General features: G+C 35.8%; 2 protein-coding genes across 2 annotated transcripts; both read left to right on the top strand.

Moving 5' to 3' along the window:
* The first annotated feature begins 899 nt into the window (after nt 1–899).
* Nucleotides 900–7694, top strand: LOC113097001 (uncharacterized). Its single transcript, XM_026262232.1, has 6 exons — nt 900–1007; nt 1363–1686; nt 1786–2076; nt 7298–7333; nt 7445–7525; nt 7606–7694. Exons 1-6 carry the CDS (start codon nt 947–949, stop codon nt 7659–7661), a joined length of 849 nt encoding a protein of 282 aa, XP_026118017.1. The 5' UTR covers nt 900–946; the 3' UTR covers nt 7662–7694.
* Nucleotides 7695–13285: 5591 nt separating this feature from the next.
* On the top strand, nt 13286–20171 carry LOC113097008 (uncharacterized). The gene is made up of 6 exons (XM_026262238.1): nt 13286–13372; nt 13729–14043; nt 14147–14446; nt 14923–15003; nt 19128–19156; nt 19854–20171. The coding sequence occupies exons 1-6, from the start codon at nt 13312–13314 to the stop codon at nt 20169–20171; spliced, it is 1104 nt and encodes a 367-aa protein (XP_026118023.1). The 5' UTR covers nt 13286–13311.
* The last annotated feature ends 553 nt before the right edge of the window (nt 20172–20724 follow it).

The following is a 20724-nucleotide window of genomic DNA, read 5'->3' on the forward strand; positions in this document are numbered from 1 at the left end:
ATGTATTCTTGACCATATCCCTACACCTAAACCTAACCTTAACCATGAGTAATCCCTAAAATCAGAGGAAATGATAGATGAATGACCAAACAGTGATTTTAAGCATAAACTTCACAAAATCTATAAACTGGTTCTTCAAATCTGATTGGTTAATCACAATGTTGTTCCAGGGACAACAAAGATGTTGTCCCAGGAACATGTCTCACTTGGTAAAATCAGGTTCTGCTTGCTCTACTTGAGTACCTCTGTTTATATATACATCAGATCAAGCTGTTAAAGACACATCCATCACTACTGTGTGAAGAAGACTCATTATTGGACTGCAAATGTTTAGCTCAAATATCTGTACAAATTACAGGTTTAGTGAAAATCTATCACACAAACATGAAGTTATGGAAAATTAGCACAGTAACTGTCAAATATACACAGATATGAAAATATACATTAATTACTAAAGATTGTTCACTGTAAGCAGGACGAATGGAAATGTTGATTGTGTCATTGGTTCCTTTAGAGGAGATATAGCACAAATACACTAACTTGTCCTCATCTAATGTGAATAATAACTGAAATTTCAGTCAGTCAGTCAGTCCTCTGCGGAGCTTATGGTTATTAATAACTCATAGATCAACAAAACTCAGCACAGAGTCATCAGTCACTCTTCTGACATCTGAAAAATAATGACATGAGAACAGTTATGATCAAACTGTCTCTAATGCAGATGACAATCAGTTTCTAGTGCTGTGGAGTAGGAAAGTATGAATATAGAAATGTGAAGCAACACTTCTCCATCATGACTGGGATTGTGTCACTATATAACAACTCTTGTACATTTCAACACTCAGTCTGTAGATCAGAGGAAGTTAAAAACCACAGGAAGAGCTGAGAGTATTTAGAGAAAGAGTTGAGAGAATATAATGAAGAGGAAGACTGACAGAAAGAGAAGATGGCTGATAAGTGTCACTTGTGTCTGCTGGGACTGATCTTTCTCTCTTCACTTCTCACAGGTAAAGACATCTGTGTTTTCTCTTCAAGACAGTTAGTGAATTAATCTGAGAAAGAGTTCATCTGAACATGATCAGTTTATTATTGTGTTACAAACAGAACATACTGGATTATTCCTGAACGCACTGAAACTAGACGCTTTCACACTCAAACATCTGATGCTGAATTATCTTCATGTTAAGAGTGTGTTTGTGATTCAAACAGCTCTCTGATCAAGACAAACTGTTGATTCTGGAGAGTGTGTTGTCTGCATTAAGTGAAGAAAAAGATTTGAATCTTCTGCTTTTCATTCTATGTTTTATATCATCATTTATTAATATATCGTATAATAATCACTCATGTGTTCTTGTGTTTCAGGTCTCAGTGGAGTGGATGAGGTTCATATGTTCATCAGTTCTGGTGAAGATGTCCGTCTGCCCTGTAATAATGCTCTTCATGACTGTAAATCAACTACATGGCTCTATAATAACAGATTCAGTCATTCAGCAGCAGTTGAACTGTTTTCTGGAGGGAGAAAGAAGACAGACACAGAGAAACATGAGAGACTGAGTCTGGAGTCTGACTGCTCTCTGAACATCAAGAGCGTCACAGAAGAAGATTATGGATCTTACACCTGCCAACAATATGTGAATGGACAACGACAAGGAACGGATGCTCGTGTTTATCTGCATGTTCTTCATGGTAATTTAATGATTATGTGGTCAGTTTAAAAAGGGTAACTTCTACATTTAAACTCCCATGATTGTAATGTCTGTGATTTGTGTGTTATTTTGTGTTAAGTCTCTTCATCTGAGATCAGTGCAGGTCGCTCTGTGACTCTCTTCTGTCAGTTGTATTCATATCCTCAAGTCTCTTGTGATGATTGGATCCGTTCTGAGCGAATTGAGTTGTTCTGGATGAATCAGGCTGGTCATAAACTGAAGAGATCAGACTCCAGATATCAGATATCAGCTCCAGATCACTGTATCATCTCTCTGAATACAACAATCCTGAATGAAGATCACAACGGAGAGTGGAGATGTGAAGTTACTCAAGTCAAGACTTCAGTCTCATACACTGTCAAGATCTCAGGTGAGAAACAAACTTTCTTAACTTACTTTCAGAAGACTATCTGATACAGAGACATGACTGAGGATTAATAATGTCATTCATTCAGGAATAACTGAAGGGTTGCATATAAGTGAGGCATTACATATTCAAGTTAAAGTAAACAGTGTTGGGCAAGTTACTTTTAAAAAGTAATTAGTTACAGTTACTAGTTACTTCTTCCAAAAAGTAACTAAATTAGTAACTCAGTTACAAATTTTTAAAGTAACTAGTTACTTAAGAAAGTAACTATTGCGTTACTTTCAAGTAAAATTAAATTTTAAATGCTCAAACGTGACCCCACCTCTACCCCTCTTTAAAGGAACTTAAAATACATGTGCATGTTCAATTATTTATGATAAATCTGAATATTATAATGAAATGGACACTTAATACAATACATTATTAACAGAAACATGAAACATTGTACACACATCTAAAAAAAAAAGTTGCTGTGGGACAAAGTGAGACTAGCCTCCAATCAAATGGCATGTATGTAGATATTATGTTTATATAGTGGATCAATGCAAATAACACGATAGATTTTTGGGAACTTTTGATATTTCCTTTTATTGTTTCTTTAATTTCTTGAAGGAAAAAGTAATGTATATACTTCTATTTAGAGAAGGCTACTTTTGGATTATTTGGGCTCGTCGCCATACCTGTCTCTCGTTGACTGACTGGCTTGTGTTGTTCGTTGTGTGTCCTGTCCTGTCCGATGATGGGTCGTTCGCGAATGAGCGTTAGTGATGATGGATCGACTCGTTCGCGAATGAGCTTTTGATGAGTCGTTCGCGATTCGCGAATGAGCCGACTCTAAGAGCCGGCTTTTTTCAAGTATCCCAGAGTGCAGTCTGGACGATGGGGCGGGGCAACACGTTGGGGCGGAGCGACACGTGTCGCCCCGCCCACCTCAGCGGTTATTGGTTTATGATTAAGATGAGCTTATTGGTGTACAGATGAGTGACGATTTTACAGCTTATTGGTATAGAGAATTATGACGCTATTAGCAGGATTGGAATGCGGAAGTAGACACTAAGATGAATAAACTTTTAATATAAATTAAAAAGTGAATATACATGTTGTGTTTTTGCATTTATTGTTGCATTTCCACAACATCCCGTATAAATACAAATGTGTGTGTGTGTGTGTATGTGTGTGTGTGTCTTGTGTGTAACAAATTGTCACCAGTCTCTGAACGTCACCAATAATATTCTGAACATTCCCTTGGCCCCTACGAAAATTTACTATGGTTCTGCTACAGTAACTATAGTAAAACTATGGTGTTTTTATAATTACAGCTCACAGTAATTAATGTGCCAACAAATATTTTTACTACAATAAATCCATGGTTACTTTTTGCAAGGAAGGAACTATACAGGTTCTAAAGAACTTGCCCCAAAACACTTGTTACTTTCTGTTATTTGTTTTCTGAACTGCACTACTGAAAACCTCATTAATCCTCACAATCCTGTCACAACTAAACTAAGAATCCATTATGAGCAATGCATAGCAAATCATGTTATCATCAAATATGAGAAACCTTAAAGAATGATAGACTGATGTAAATGACTGAAACCTGTTGTCATGCACGTGTTTTCCATAGCTTTTTTATTAAAACATTATACAGTGCAAAGTTTAACTTTAAATGACATCAATTAATAATCAAAACCAGTTGATCTCAGCCCATTCTCTATTTCCCTTCAATGAACTTAACACACAAATGTGTTTCATGCCGCAAAAAAAAAAAAAAAAAACAGTCCTTGGAACAAAATCCTGTGTAAACAAAAGCCCAGAAAATCACCACGCCGGTGACTCTTCCCTGTTCCCCTGGGGTGTTAAACTTGAAAAGGGCTGTGCACTGCAAGCGTTAGCTGATGCTGTACATCCGTCTGAACTCGTTCCGGTCAGGAGACAGGAGGACAATTCTTCCAGTTGGCCACAACTTATAGTGTAAAGGCAAAATACATGAAAGATAATAATAATAATACAAAAAAAGTTTAACAGCCTTCTACTACAAAATTCAATTGGAGAATGAGCATTAAACGGGGAAATCTTACTCTCTAGCCAGGCAAACTGTGCCGCTTTCCGAAAAACTTCGGAGCACAACCCTAAACCATCTGCAAACCAGAGAAAGTGTCAAATATGCAGAGTCACCCGCCGACAAAATAACTTCCCTGAGGATTTCCAGTGGAAGCTGTTGAATCAAAAACATACATAGGTTTATTTATATATGTATATAAAAGTTATTAAACATTATATAAACACTGAATACAGACAACCTTGCTTTAAAACTCTCATTAAAAACTCTATAGATTGTTGTCACAACTGCATACTCATTCTTTTATAATAACACTAATAAAATGTTAATATATACAGTACTGTGCAGAAGTATTAGTGTTAGTATTTTCACATTGAAAAAAAAAAAACTGTTTTAAGCCAATTATTTATATCTTTTGCTGTTGTGTGTCAGTAGGATATATTAGTTTACATTTCCACACATTCATTTTGCCATTAATTGTAATAATCCAGTGAGATATTTGTATATATTTGTATGCATGATCCACATGAAGATCTTTTACATTGAATATAAATATTTCTATCTTATATGGTGAACAAAATCCACATTAGATCGCAAACAGAAGTTATTTAAAAAACTTGCTGCTGTCTGAAAATGCATTAAGCTGAAATGTTTTTAAATGTCTTTGATGCTGATGTTAACTGATAGTTACATATTAAATAATCCACAGTATTGACCAATATAGTACTTGTACATAATACCAATTTCACATCTGAACAACTATGTAGCTGTAATAACTAAAATACCTCTGCATGTACACACATATGTAATTATTAGTTCTTAATGAATGTAATAACCTGCTTTGCTGGACTCTGCCTGAAGACATGGTGAATGGTGAAGTTCTCCTCAGTGGTTGAGCTCTAAAAGAACAAATGTCAAGAGGTAGGTATATTGCTAGGTATAGTACAGAGTAATGTTTCATGTAGCAACATTCAAACAGCTACATACATTTGCGGAGTAAAGCTGTCCAGGAGAACAGAACACCACCACCTCCTGATCATGTCATCCTGAAAAATAATAATAATAATAATATACACACAAAAATCATGCATGTCTGTTCAAATAACTTGACAAATGTGATGCCATACCTCTGTAAAATCGAACCTATGAACTAAAGCCATGTACAGTGTACTGTTACAATCCACAAAGAACAATAAAATGAGCAATTTATAACAATTATTAACAATAATTATTCAAATTGAACGTACCATGGATAAATAAATGATCGAACATCGCATTTCATATTATAAGATATTTACACAACCACTTTTACTCACCTCAAGCAATCAACGGAATAGCGTTATTACTCTGCTGCTGTAGTTGCCACCGTTCTGTTTGTTTCAACGCAAACTGCCCCCTGCTGGCTCGGAGGAAAATGTCAAAGGCGGGGAAAACAAATATGGGCGGGGCGACACGTGTCGCTCCGCCTCGAAGTGTCGCCCCGCCCCATCGTCCAGACTGCACTCTGGGGTTACTCGCTTTTTTAGTTGAACTTCGGGAGCTGGCTCGCATATCTGAAGAGCCAACTCTATTTTTTCAAATTTAGCCTATAGAAATTAAATAATTATGTAATAAAAATTGAAATATTATAGTCAAAGTCATTTAAAGAGCCGTTTGTGAGCCAAAGAGCCGGCTCTTTCCAGTGAGCTGAGTCAAAAGAGCCGAATTCCCATCACTACTATGCGTGCTTTCGAAAACCCGCCCAACTCTACCTCTGATTGGCTTACAATGAAATTTTACTCTACGTCAGCCAATCGTCAGCATTTATGCGCTTGTCTCGTGCTCTGCCCACTAACCAAGGAAGAACAGTAAAAAAAAGTATTTGCCTCTCGCTCAGAGATCTAGTTGGTCTGATGAAAAAAAAAAAACAGCTTCATCATCAGTTATAGTAACGCGCCGCATTTTTTGGCAGTAACGGTAACGGCGTTATTAAGATGAGAAGAGTAATCAATTAGATTACTCGTTACTGGAAAAAGTAATGCCGTTAGTAACGCCGTTATTTATAACGCCGTTATTCCCATCACTGAAAGTAAATGACTTTGGTAGAAGTTGAAGTCACCGTTTTGAATATTACTTGAATAAAAGTCTTAAAGTATGTGATATGTATTGTACTTTTTTTTTAAATCTTAAACGTACTTAAGTATTGACAGTAAAAGTACAAGTAAATGCGAAAAGGAAATGAAGCATATATATATATATATATATATAAATGTTCATACACAGCTTCAGAAGCAAGATTGTGTTCAGTTGTAGCCATTTCTTCCATTTAGTGTTTTTGGGTAAGATTAAGAATCCTCCATTGTTGTGCATGCACATGTCATGTCTTTCATTCCTTCATAAGAAAACATGTCTGAAATCTGCATCTGAAATAGTATGTATTTACACAGTTTATTTGTCTCATAGGGGACATGGATTCAATTAAACTGCAGATACAGATGCATAAATAGGATTAATTAAAATTGGATTTTTTTACATAAAACGTTGAATATATTAGAAATAATTTAAAACATGAAAAAAAAATTGTCGAATTGTGAAATTAATAAGTGATAATAAGCGCTAATAAGTGAATGTTAATTAGTCATTGAGATTGAGATCATTCAAACGGCTGATTCATTCAGAAACAAAGCATTTGACCGTATTAATGAGTGAATCACTGAATAATTTATTCAACCGATTCATTCAAAAAGCTGATTCATTAAAAAAGTAAACATTGTCCATTACTTAGAGACGCAAAATTATTAAATGTGATTATGCATCTACAGAAAAGAAAAACTACACTCTGTGTGCTTCTGACTGTTTGGTAGTAAGTAATGAATATAGTTATGGGAAATGTATCGGAGTAAAAGTTGACTGAAATATAAACTCAAGTAAAGTACAGATACTCCCAAAAAATATTTAATTACTGTAATAAAGTATTTTTACTTCATTTTATTACACCACTGGCCTTTCTGAGCATAAAAGTGTCCCAAGCGTAATCCTAAATAATAATAGATGATAAACTCATGAAGCAGTGAAAGTTCATTCATTTCTGTGATGTGAAGCTCAAGTATGTTGTGATGTTGACGTTTGGTTTCTATGTTCATTATGTTTGAGCTGAACTAACAAACATGATCATATATCCAACAGAAACTGAAGTCAGTTCTGCTGGTTCAATATTCAGAGGTACCACACGTCTTTACATTTTTGCATTGTTTTATACCTTTGGTTTGATTCCCTGTTTCACAGATTGAGTCTGTTTTATTATCTTGACTGTGTCTCTCATCTTTCCTGCAGTGATTGTGATTATCGTTGAGTTTGCAGTGTTTGCTGCTCCTACTGTGATTCTTCTTCAGATCATCTGTGCAAGAAGAGCTGGTGAGTTTTTTAAATGATTTGGAAAAATGTGCAATCATGAGAGCTCAAAAAAAAAAATGTTTTGTTGAATTATTTTGCAGGGAGCAAGAACTCACAGCATCGAGAGGAAATAGTGATGAATACAGTATTACAATAAAATACTCTCAACAAACAACAGGCCAGAGTACACTGTAAAATAAATAAATAAATAAAAATAAAGGAAAATATCTTAATTCAAGTATAGTGAAAAACAATTATTTTACAGGTATTTTATTTTGCGGATTTATCTTTTTTTTTAAATAGGTATAGATAGTTTAATTTTACACTTTTGTAAAACCCCTTATTTTACTAAATTTTCCTAGATTATGACAATGAAAGAATAAAGTGTTCTACAGAGAAACACAAATCATTACAATCTAAAACCTTCAACAAAGTGTTAATTTTGATTGAAGTGTTAATTAAACTTTGTCAGTTTTATTTGGGAGACAAAATACAAAGTCTGTACAAATGCCACTGAAATATAAAAATTTTATTTAATGTTTTTTAAGAAATACAGAACAATTACATTTACAAACCCAATTCCAAAAAATTGGGACACTGTACAAATTGTGAGTAAAAAAGGAATGGAATAATTTACAAATCTCATAAACTTATATTTTTTTCACAATAGAATATAGATAACTCTAATAATTAAAACCTTCATATTCATCTGGAAGAAGGAGGCGGGAACCGGTGGACAATCAGTTCTCTCTCCACCTTTAATTAGGTGCCCTTGAGCAAGGCATTGAACCCCCAACTGCTCCCGGGGCACCGCAGCATAAATGGCTGCCCACTGCTCCGGGTGTGTGTGTGTGTGTGTGTTCACTGCTCTGTGTGTGTGCATTTCGGATGGATTAAATGCAGAGCACAAATTCTGAGTATGGGTCACCATACTTGGCTGAATGTCACTTCACTTTCACTTTCACTTTCAAATAAAAAGTAAAACATAAACTAAAAGCCCAGGCCTGGTCCTCTCTCGTCCTTCACTGTCGTTGCTCCAGTTTTATATCCTTCCATCTCCTCCGTGGGGCTCGAGACCGGTGGGTCGAGCAGGTGTCGCTCATTTCCAATCACTCCACCGGCCTCGCCCGTTCACACGTCTCTCGGCCTTGCCCCACTCGTCACATACCCCCATCGCCCCTCGCAGGCTGGGGGTACCCACGAGACTGTGCTCTACTACTACCCCCTCCCTCCGGCGGGGACCACTCACGGGGACCTGCTGGAACCTGGGGGTAGGACAGATGAGGCGAGGGAAAAGGAGATGGAAAGAGGAGCGACAGACGAGAGAGGGGAGAGAGGAGAGAAAAAAAAACAAATTCCGGTTCCCAGACATACTGCTGCTCGGCCCTCCACCAGCTGGGTGATCTCCTCCTTGGTGGCAACATGATTATAGTGGAGAAATATCAGAAAGGATTTTCTCTGAAAAAATTGCAAAGAGTTTGAAGTTATCATCATCTACAGTGCATAATATCATCCAAAGATTCAGAGAATCTGGAACAATCTCTGTGCGTAAGGGTCAAGGTCGGAAAACCATACTGGATGCCCGTGATCTTCGGGCCCTTAGACGCCACTGCATCACATACAGGAATGATACTGTAATGGAAATCACAACATGGACTCAGGAATACTTCCAGAAAACATTGTCTGTGAACACAATCCACCGTTCCATTCGCTGTTGTCGGCTAAAACTCTATAGGTCAAAAAAGAAGCCCTATATAAACATTATTCTGAAGCGCAGATGTTATCTCTGGGCCAAGGCTCATTTAAAATGGACTGTGGCAAAGTGGAAAACTTGAAGTTCTTTTTGGAAAACTGAGAAAACTGAAACTCACTAACCACTAGGCCACGACATCCCCCAAAAGAAAGCATCACGCTGCCCCGTGTGAGGAAGGTGCAACAAAGAAGACCTAAGACAGTTGAGCAACTTGAAGCCTGTATTAGGCAAGAATGGGACAACGTTCATATTTCTAAATTTGAGCAACTTGTCTCCTCAGTCCCCAGACGTTTGCAGACTGTTATAAAAAGAAGAGGGCATGCCACACAATGGTAAACATTGCCTTGTACCAACTTTTTTTTTAGATGTGTTGATGCCATGAAATTTTAAATCAATTTATTTTAAACATTTGATACTTCATCTATGTTGTATTCTGCTTCCACATCCACAAACTTTCACATCATTGCATTCTGTTTTTATTTACAATTTGTACAATTTCCCAACGTTTCTGAAATCGGGTTTGTAAAATACTGTTCTGATGAAGAACATGGAACAGTTTAATCAAAATATTGAATTAAATATATTCAACTTAAAGGACAAGTTCACTTCCAGAATTAATATTTCCAGATAGTATACTCACCACATGTATTCCAAGATGCTCATGTCTTTCTTTACGCAGTGAAAAAGAAATTACAGATTTGAGGAAAATTTTAAGGATTTTTCTACATATAGTGGTCTTAAATAAAAGTCCACATTTTAGATTCAATGCAGCTTCAAAGGGCTTTGCACAATCCCAATAAGGGTCACAAGGAATTTGTTAAGCCCTTTGAAAGCAGCATTGAAACTGAAATTTGGAACTCCAACCTGTTGGTTTAAATTATCAGGAAATATTCATTCTGGAATTTAACTTTTCCTTTAAAACTGAAGAAAAACAAAAACAATATATATCTATAAGATTAATTAACATATTTTTGATGAAATCTGGGAGTTGTATGACCCTCCATAGATAGCTATGTAATTATAGTACCACAATCAAGGTCTAAAAACATAAATAATAGTAAAACAGTAAAATATACATGTGAAATTGGGGGTTCAACTGTAATTTTGTAAAGCTACAAGAATACTTTTTGTAAGCAAAGAAAAATAAAATAAATACTTTATTCAACAATTTGTCTCCTCCACATCACCCTGGTATGGTGCCATTTTGTAGACTATCCACTGATCCATGTTGTTTTCATTCAAATCAAAGTGTAAACGACATAGAAAATGGTTAAGGACTATCTTTTGAGACAGAATCAATAAAATATGCTGATTCAAGAAAAGGTCTTATTTGGCAAAATCATGGCAGTTAGGGTTATTGTGTGTGTGTGTGTGTGTGATTTTGATTTGATTTGATTTATTTGACCATTTTGTTTAAAATACGATGCATCTTTGCATCATACATTTCCATTGGGGTCCTGAGTAAAGGTAGACAAAGCAAGTGGCAATAAATCAATAGCCCTATTTTGAGCCATCTGAAGCCTAGGTTTCAGGTGCTTTAAGTCACCATTATACCAAGAGCATGCATAATGCATAATCAAAATATGTCTGAATTACAGCATTTGCCAGAATGAGCATAGCTTTTTTTGCCCAAAAACATTGAGATTCAGGACTCTTTGATTTACCTTCGTAAGTACCTTTTGCGCTTGGCCCACTCCAGACAAGTGGCAGTCCAGCACACAGCCAAGGTAACTAACCGAGTCCTTTACATTATTCTCCTTATCACCAACTAAAACCTTAAAACCAGGGGATCTTTTCCATTTTATTTTTGACCCAAACAGTATGGCTTCTGTTTTCCCTAAGCGAAGTGATAGCTTATTATCTGACATCCACCTACTGACATGAGATAGTTCTACAATTAGAGTTCTTTCAAATATGTTTGTATCTTCATGTGAAAACAATAACGCAGAGTCATCTGCATATAAAAAGTTCACATGAACATGCAGACTTAAGGTCATTATTATATATAAGGAAAAAAAGCGGGCCCAAAACACTCCCTTGAGGAACCCCACATTCTATACACTGTGGTTGAGACATTGTTCCTCCAATATCCACCACCTGTTTCCTATCCTACAGATAATATCTCACTCATTTTACAAGTCACTAAAACCAATGGCTTGTAATTTACAAACCAAAATACCATAGTCAATGGTATCAAAGGCCCTCTGTAGGTCTAAAATGACCATACAACAAAAATTACCTTTATGTACCTCCTTCCTAATGTGGTCAGTTAGATACAATAAACAGGTGTCAGTGGTGAATGTGATTTATGAAAGCCAGACTGAAACTCATAGAGTAGGTTGTGTCATGCTAAATATTTGTCAGTCTGTTCAAAAATAATCTTTTCAATTATATGTGACAGATTACAAAGAATAGAAACCGGTCTAGAGTTCCCATGGTCTAATTTACCCCCTTTCTTGTGAAGTGGAATTACTCTGGCAAGCTTGAAATCATTAGGGAAATATCCTTGCCCAATATACATGTTTATACTATGGGTGATACATGGGGTTATAACCTCAGCAGTATCTCTTAAAAATTTAGATGGAATATTGTCAAAGCCAGTGGCTTTTGAGCTATACAGGATTTTAAGTTTCTCAAGTACAGCTGCCTCTGACACCTTTTCAGAAGAGAAGCCATCTGGTTTGACCTCTTGCCGAGTGTAAAACTCAAAGATGTGACTTTCCCCATACTGCCCAGACTGGACAGGTAGTTTTTCCCACTAGTTTACTAAATTATTTTCTCAAATATTGCCTATTCGAGAGAGAGAGAGAGAGAGAGAGAGAGAGAGAGAGAAATGGAAGTTGTGTGTATTCGCGTCTGTGCTTTTTAGAAGTGAGTTTACTTAAAAACAGTGATTGTATCCTCTCGTCGCTGGAAAATATAATGTAGCAATTGAGTATTCAAACTGTATTTAATAAAAGTCGTGGGGCAATAATATAAAAGGCTACACTGGCATGTGAGCATGAGGTATTGATGTCTTAGAAATAATTCAGTAGAAATAATTTGTAAATTTACATATTGTTACGCTTTTATTCCCCAAACTTATCATATTATTCTCCTTTACCTACAAGACAGTACTGAATAGGTAGCTACACTATAATTACAAAAACTTCATGTTGTAATTTCTGTTTACTTACGCAGTGCGGGGCTGGTTGTTATCTAAAGCTTTACCCTGAAATCTGACCAGATCACTTTTGAACAACCGACCCTAGATGAATTAATGAGAATTATCTAAGCGAGTAAAAATCTATTTATTTTTTATTTTTTTTTACTTTGTGCAAGCCAGCAGATCCTGAGTTTATAATAAGCACACATAGACTGCTACTGTACAAAACACACCAAACTGACCAGAATCAGCATTAACTACTAATAAATCAGAGATTGTTTCTTAACGTGTGAAAGACACTGCTATTATTATAATGGCACTGAATGAAATCATCAGGAGTCATGGTTCATATTCCTCTGCTCATGTGGTTTCTGTATAATTATTTGTCTGATTTGTGATGGTTCTTGTTCACAGAGGCAGAAAGTTGACTGTGAGCTTTAGAGCAGAAACAGTAGAAATACACTAACTTGTGCTGATCTAATGTGAGTAATAAGAGTGTGATATTTCAGAGTCAGTCTTCTGTGGAGCTTATGGTTATTAATAACTCATAGATCAACAAAACTCATCACAGAGTCATCAGTCTCTCTTCTGACATCTGAAAAATAATGACATGAGAACAGTTATGATCAAACTGTCTCTAATGCAGATGACAAATCAGTTTCTAAAAGAGTCTAGAAGAATTAGTGCTGTGGAGTAGGAAAGTATGAATGTGAATGGATTTTTTTCAAGAGAAATGTGAAGCAACACTTCTCCATCATGACTGGGATTGTGTCACTATATAACAACTCTTGTACATTTCAACACTCAGTCTGTAGATCAGAGGAAGTTAAAAACCACAGGAGGAGCTGAGAGTATTTAGAGAAAGAGTTGAGATCATATAATGAAGAGGAAGACTGACAGAAAGAGAAGATGGCTGATAAGTGTCACTTGTGTCTGCTGGGACTGATCTTTCTCTCTTCACTTCTCACAGGTAAAGACATCTGTGTTTTCTCTTCAAGACAGTTAGTCAATTAATCTGAGAAAGAGTTCATCTGAACATGATCAGTTTATTATTGTGTTACAAACAGAACATACTGGATTATTCCTGAACGCACTGAAACTAGACGCTTTCACACTCAAACATCTGATGCTGAATTATCTTCATGTTAAGAGTGTGTTTGTGAATCGAACAGCTCTCTGATGAAGACAAACTGTTGATTCTGGAGAGTGTGTTGTTTGCATCAAGTGAGGAAAAAGATTTGAATCTTCTGCTTTTCATTCTATGTTTTATATCATCATTTATTAATATAATAGTGCAATAATCACTCAGATGTTCTTGTGTTTCAGGTCTCAGTGAAGTGGATGATGATCATGTGTTCATCAGTTCTGGTGAAGATGTCCGTCTGCCCTGTAATAATGCTCTTCCTGACTGTAAATCAACTACATGGAACTATAACAGTTATTCATCAGCAGTTGAACTGGTTGCTGGAGGGAGAAAGAAGACAGACAGAGAGAGACATGAGAGACTGAGTCTGGGGTCTGACTGCTCTCTGAACATCAAGAGCGTCACAAAAGAAGATTATGGACTTTACACCTGCAGACAATATGTGAATAATCAACAACAAGTAACTGATGCTAGTGTTTTTGTGCATGTTCTCCATGGTAATTTTATGATTATGTGGTCATTTTAAAAAGGGAAAACTCTTCATTTAATCTATCAGGATGTTTGTAAAGTGTGTGATGTGTGTGTTATTCTGTGTTTCAGTCTCTTCATCTGAGATCAGTGCAGGCCGCTCTGTGACTCTCTATTGTCAGTTGTATTCATATCCTCGAGTCTCTTGTGATGATTTGATCCGTTCTGAGGGAATTGATCTGTTCTGGATGAATCAGGCTGGTGTTAAACAGATGAGATTAGACTCCAGAAATCAGATATCAGCTCCAGGTCACTGTATCACCTCTCTGAATACAACAATCCTGAATGAAAATGAAAACAGAGAGTGGAGATGTGTAGTTACTCAGAGAGATCAACTCAAGACCTCAGTCTCATACACTGTCAAGATCTCAGGTGAGAAACAAACTTTCATAACTTACTTTCAGAAGACTATCTGATACAGAAACATGACTTGAGGATTAATAATGTCATTCGTTCAAGACAAACTGAAGGGTTGCAGATAAATGAGGAATAAATTGTTTCATGTAGTCATATGGTAACCAGTGCATTTTTGAGCATAAAAGGGTCCTAATTACTAGATGATAAACTCACTAAGCAGTGGAGGTTCATTCATCATTTCTGTGATATGAAGCTCAAGTATTTCATGATATTGACGTTTGGTTTCTATGTTCATTATGTTTGTCCTTAACTAACAGACATGATCATATATCCAACAGAAACTGAAGTCAGTTTGACTGCTGGTTCAATATTCAGAGGTACCATACATCTTTACATTGTTCATTGTTCGTTTTTATACCTTTGATTTGATTCCACGTTCCACAGATTGAGTCTGTGTTTAATCTTGACTGTGTCTCTCATCTTTCCTGCAGTGATTGTGATTATCGTTGAGTTTGCAGTGTTTGCTGCTCCTACTGTGATTCTTCTTCAGATCATCTGTGCAGGACGAGCTGGTGAGTTTTTGAAGTGATTCACTTTGAGCTTTAACAATCTGCAATCATGAGAGCTCAGAAAATGCTTTTGTATTCAATTATTTTGCAGGGAGGAAGAACTCACAGCACCGAGAGGAAATAGTGATGAATACAGTATTACAATAAAATACTCTCCACAAACAACAGAACCAAAACAAAAACCTTAAAATTCATTCAAATAAAGTGCAAAAAACAATAATTTTACAGAAATTTTCATTAAAAGTTAAACAATGCTATTTTACGGATTTCTTCTTGTTTATAAAAATAAGATAATATACTTGAATTGTATACTTGAGTGTTTTTTTTTTTTTTTAAATCCTTTTTTTTTTTACAGGTTTAAGATAATTTACTTTAATTTTACTGTAATTTTAATTTACTGTAATTAATTTTACTATAGCAGTATATATATATATATATATATATATATATATATATATATATATATATATATATACAGACACTGTTTTTTTTAGTTTGTTTTCTTTTTTTTTTATTTGTTTTTACAGGTTTACAGATTTTTCATAGATTATTACAATGAAAGCAGTAAATGTTTTGCAGAGAAAACTGTTAATTTACAAATCATTACGATCTAAAACACTCAATAAAGTGTCAGAGCTTGAAGAGATGGAAAATTTAAAAATATACATATATACATTCATATACACTCAAAAAAAAGGAACTTAGCTGGTTGTTACATAAAAAAGGGTAACGTGTAATTTTAACAAAATAATTTCATAAATTATAAAAAATAAAATCATGTAGTATAAGCATGAAATTTATCAAATTAAAATTTGTTAAATTCAGTCATGTTGAGATAACGTGATTCAATATAGTCAGACTGATCTTGCACCGAAAATGGACTAGCGAGATCACAGGAGATCACATGAGATGACAAACCCGGGAAAATAACGAGATTGCACGTGAAGAACTTGGCTGTCGGGCCTGGAGTTCATTTGGAAAAGGTAAGATAAAATCTGTTTTCATACATTTAAATGCAAACAGAACGATGTGTATAAAGTCTTTATTATTATTATTTTATTTAATTTTTTGTATAGCGCTTTTAAAAGTCAATTCTCAGAGCACTCACATAAGCAAAATTAAGATAAATAAAATTGACATGATAAACACAATACAGAAAGTATTAGAAAAATTTTACAAACATAAAAACAATTTAAAAAGTATCCAAGACATATATTAAACCCATACAATGCATCACGTAAGCAATCTTAAAAATCATCTTTCACCCAAATGCTTCCTTAATGCTTCCTCAATAATAAGTTTTATGTAAATATTTGAAAATTTTCAAGGATGGTGCATTTCTAATTCGAAAGGCAGAGAATTCTATAACTCTGGGGCAACTGAAGAGAACGGCCTATCAATCATTGTTTTTAGGTGCGTTACTGGAACAACTAATAGACCAGCGTCGGCCGAGCGAAGATTACGTGTCGGAATGTAGGGTATTAAAAGCTCAGAAAGATAATGAGGAGCAACTCCATTTAATGCCTTTAAAGGCAGCATGGACCGTAATCTGGATATATTTCTGAGATGAAAAAAGGAAACTTTAACAGTATTACGTACATGAAGATCAAATGTTAAATTAGAATCGAAAATTACTCCCAGGTTTTTTAATTTAGATTGGAACTGTATAACAGAGCCATCCACATGCAAGGCTACAGGTTTCACTCTGCGTAACTGGTGAGGCGAACCCGAAAAGCAACACTTCTGTCTTATCACTATTTAGACATAGAAAATTAACAGACATCCAATTTTTGATAACTGTAATACAGTTAGAAAGATGTGTAGCAGCCACATTTACATCCGATTTTGAGTGAGTATATATCTGGGTGTCATCAGCATAAAAATGAAAATCAAGACTAAGAGACCTCAAAAGTTGGCCAAGAGGAAAAGTATAAAGACTAAAAAATAAAGGACCTAAAATTGAACCCTGAGGTACACCATATTTTATCACGCCAACCTGCACAACGAATGGTTTTCGATCTGGGAGATAATACTTAAACCAACTCAGAGCAGAGTCCGATACACCAAAGACAGACTTTAGGCGAGAAAGTAAGGTACAATGATCAATAGTGTCAAAAGCAGGACTGAGATCAAGCAAAATCAGTATTGATAGGCATCCTGAATTGGAAGCCATCAATAAGTCATTTGTGACTTTAACTAATGCTGTCTCGGTGCTATGCATTTTACGGAACCCAGATTGTAGAGGTTCATAGAGGTTATTTACAGAAAAATGAGAAAGCAATTGTGATGTAACAATACGTTCTAAAATTTTAGCCATAAAAGGGAGATTAGATGGGAAGAAAATTTGTTAGATTCTCAAAGTCATGGCTATTTGTTTTTGGAACAGGGGTTACAGCGGCAATTTTAAGTGCTGATATGGCACAACACCAGAAGACAGAGAGTCATTTATAATACTCAAAACAGTCGCACACAATGAAGAAAAGCATGACTGAAACAACCTAGATGGTATGGGATCAACATTTGAGGTGGTAGCTTTCATTTTTAAAACCACACTACACAGGGATTGAGCATCTAATGTGGAGAATTCTGAAAATTCTATATTTAATTTTGGAGTAACACATGTATTTGTAGTAGTAATCTGATCTGTTATCCCCTCAATCTTATTACCAAAAAACACAAGAACCCTGTTACATAATTGATCAGAAGCAGAAACATTGGAAATATTATTTCTGTTTAAAAGATTGTTGAATGAATTAAACAATTTTTTAGGGTTATCTTGATTACGTGAAATAATCTGGGAAAAGTGAGTAGACCTTGCCGATAGAATTTCAGTCCTATATTTGCCCAAGATTTCTTTCCAGGCCTGATGATACACAGTTAAACCAGTAGAGCGCCACACTGAGTTTTCATTGCGTGAAGATCATCGTTATACCACGGGGCAGATTGTTTACACAGGACTTCAGTATATTTTGTGAAATGATGATGTCTTGTGTAAAACGCAGACGGGCTAGCTTTCATGTAAATCTACATTTGTTCTATATCTGGCTGAATAAAGTAGCTTCAAATGCAGTTCTCTAACTTGTTCGATATCATAGTATAACGTAATTATAATTATTAACGAAAGGCGACCGTGTTTTTTTAACATATATTACTACTACATAGCTAGATGGAATATTGATTTCATAGGGGTCTCATAATTCATATAGACGGTTACATCGGGCACACGCGCCTGGACCTAAGTTAACTTCCGGTCTGTGTTGTGTATATCGGTCTGGCTGCGGTGCCTTCTACAAACGCAGTTAAAGTCAAGGTTATGAGTAGACTGAAGTTGGGCTCAGGTGGTTGTGTGGTGAGATGTGTTTCCCATACATTTATTTATTTTTGGAGACTCACCACAATTTTAAAACTGATCTTTTTTCAAAAAGGCTTCATTGAATAAACATTAGTAACGTTACTTACTGCACGTTTAATAATAATAATTCCTTACATTTATATGTTTAAATATCAAAACGAGGCACAGGTGTTTTTATATCACTGTATTTCTGAAGGAAGACTTGCATGTTATATGCCTGATAGCAGCGTGTGAGCGTACCAGCTCTGCTTCGTTTACAGCTGTTACTGGGGAAACCTCTATTTCTCGCACTTTATGTCTATGCTTTAAAACATCTCCTGCTGGCAAAGGATGAATTTGCATTTTCATTAAGTCCACCTGATCCACGCAGCAAACATTTTGTTTGTTATCAAAAAATATCTACTCTAGAGGGACTTGGCTGTTGTTATTGATTCTATTTGGATGTCTACCGGAAGTTAAGTTAGGTCCACAAAAGCGCTCATGCGCAGTAACGTTTGTTTATGTTGTTGCCGTTGAAACCGTTTCTCCGTTCGAAAAGACGTGATTGTCAAAATAATAAGTTAGAATGAGTGCGCGACAGAGCGCGTGTTCCAATGAACAACAACTCCCATGAGCCTTAAGCTCTTTCTCAACGTCATCAAAGTACGTCTTATGTTATTATTTTGATTGAGTAACCCCTGGTGGCCAAAAATTCCATATTGTACGTTTAAGACTGACACTATTGAAGTCAGAAGAGAATGCATCCACAAAGGTCTCTGTGTGTACCTTAATGAAGATCTAGAGAAGCTGCTGAAGCATTACCTGGTAAGTTATGTGTTAAGTTAAGTCACTTGCTGTTGTGGAGGGTCACTTAAAGACTTTTGGGAAGTCCTCACCTTTCTCAGACGGAGAAAGGAAATAGTTGGATAATGACAGATGTCGCAATTACATTTATGGTTAAGTGAGTTTGTGAAATGAGAATGATTAGGTGACTGAAAAACTCACATTCACATAAAAATTATTTGGCCTGTTTCTTTTTTTTTTCTTCCATCATATAATTATTCTATACATGAACAAAAACAGCATATCAAATGTCTGTTTGAGGTAAAGTAACTTATCACTGATTCTTTTTGGAAATAAACAGGGTGGTTTGGGAGCCTCTCTCCTTTTCTTTCTCTCAGACAATAATACATACACACACAAACTCGCTATACTTTAACTCCTTATTTTTCCTTTAATAAGACAATATACCTTATTCTAATGGAATAACAAACACTGAACTCATGATTACAACAGACAGGCCCTTGGTATGGCTTAGTTGTTGAAGTATTTCACAGACTCAGCCAACAATATTAATGTCAATTGGTTATTTGATTACATTTGCATTTATTATGAATATGGATTAAGTTATTAAGGGTTGGATTAAGAGATAGCTGTTTTACAATAATACTGTAAAGATTGTGTGCTATAAAAATGCATGTAATGCACATCAGTAAAAAAATCTGTTTTTTTTTTGTCTCAGGATGTCGATGAAAGCAGTCAAATGGCCATTGCAGAGACAGTATTTGGAATCTTTGTCATTCGACAAGAAGGTGCAGAGTCTGGTGATGACCCCGCAGATGTTGGGATTGTCCTGGAGGGGGTGGAAGTGATGAGTGAGTTGGGCAATGTAGCTTTTGCTGTGGTGATGTTGCTGGGTCTTGTCTATGCACTAAACCTGAGCTACCCCCAGGAACTCAAGTACACTTTCGAGGTTTTGCAGAAGATCATTATGGAATTGGATGGAAACAAAGGACAAGTTCTCAAAACACTGCTTTCCCGTTATGAAACATCGCCATAGCTAAAGCTACACCATTCTAACTTGAGGGAAAATTCAGAAGTTGTAGTTCTCAAAGTTGAGCAAATTTACTGATTCTTTATTTACTTTGTTATATTTGGAATTTGTTTTCTATCCTAAAAACAGTGTCCAATACCACCCCATTAGTGGCTAAAAACAATAAGAAACTTGTACATTCTGTTTTGTTGTTTAGGTACACCAGCACATTAAACTACAAGAGTTAGTAGGTGCAAATCTTTAAGAGGAATGGGAGTATAAAGACAGGGCCCCATTTCCCAGTAAATCAGTGTTCAGCTCATCTGGGGGGTTTTTTGTGCTCTGTTTTTATTTTTAAAAAATGTATCGTGAAGATGTAAAGAAAACGTATATGAAGATATACTAACTTGATTCGTCATCTGCAGGCTGCAGTACATGTCTTATCGGTCATCCAAACATGACGCTCTGTTGTCCTCTTTATGTTTGTTTCCAAAATGCTTCAAGAAACCTACCTGCAAAGCTACTGAGTGCAGCGAGGGCAAAAGCTGCTTTAAACACAAAATATGCTCGTTGCAAATAT

Source organism: Carassius auratus, unplaced genomic scaffold (genome assembly GCF_003368295.1).
Source record: "Carassius auratus strain Wakin unplaced genomic scaffold, ASM336829v1 scaf_tig00216060, whole genome shotgun sequence".
Taxonomy (NCBI): Eukaryota; Metazoa; Chordata; class Actinopteri; order Cypriniformes; family Cyprinidae; genus Carassius; species Carassius auratus.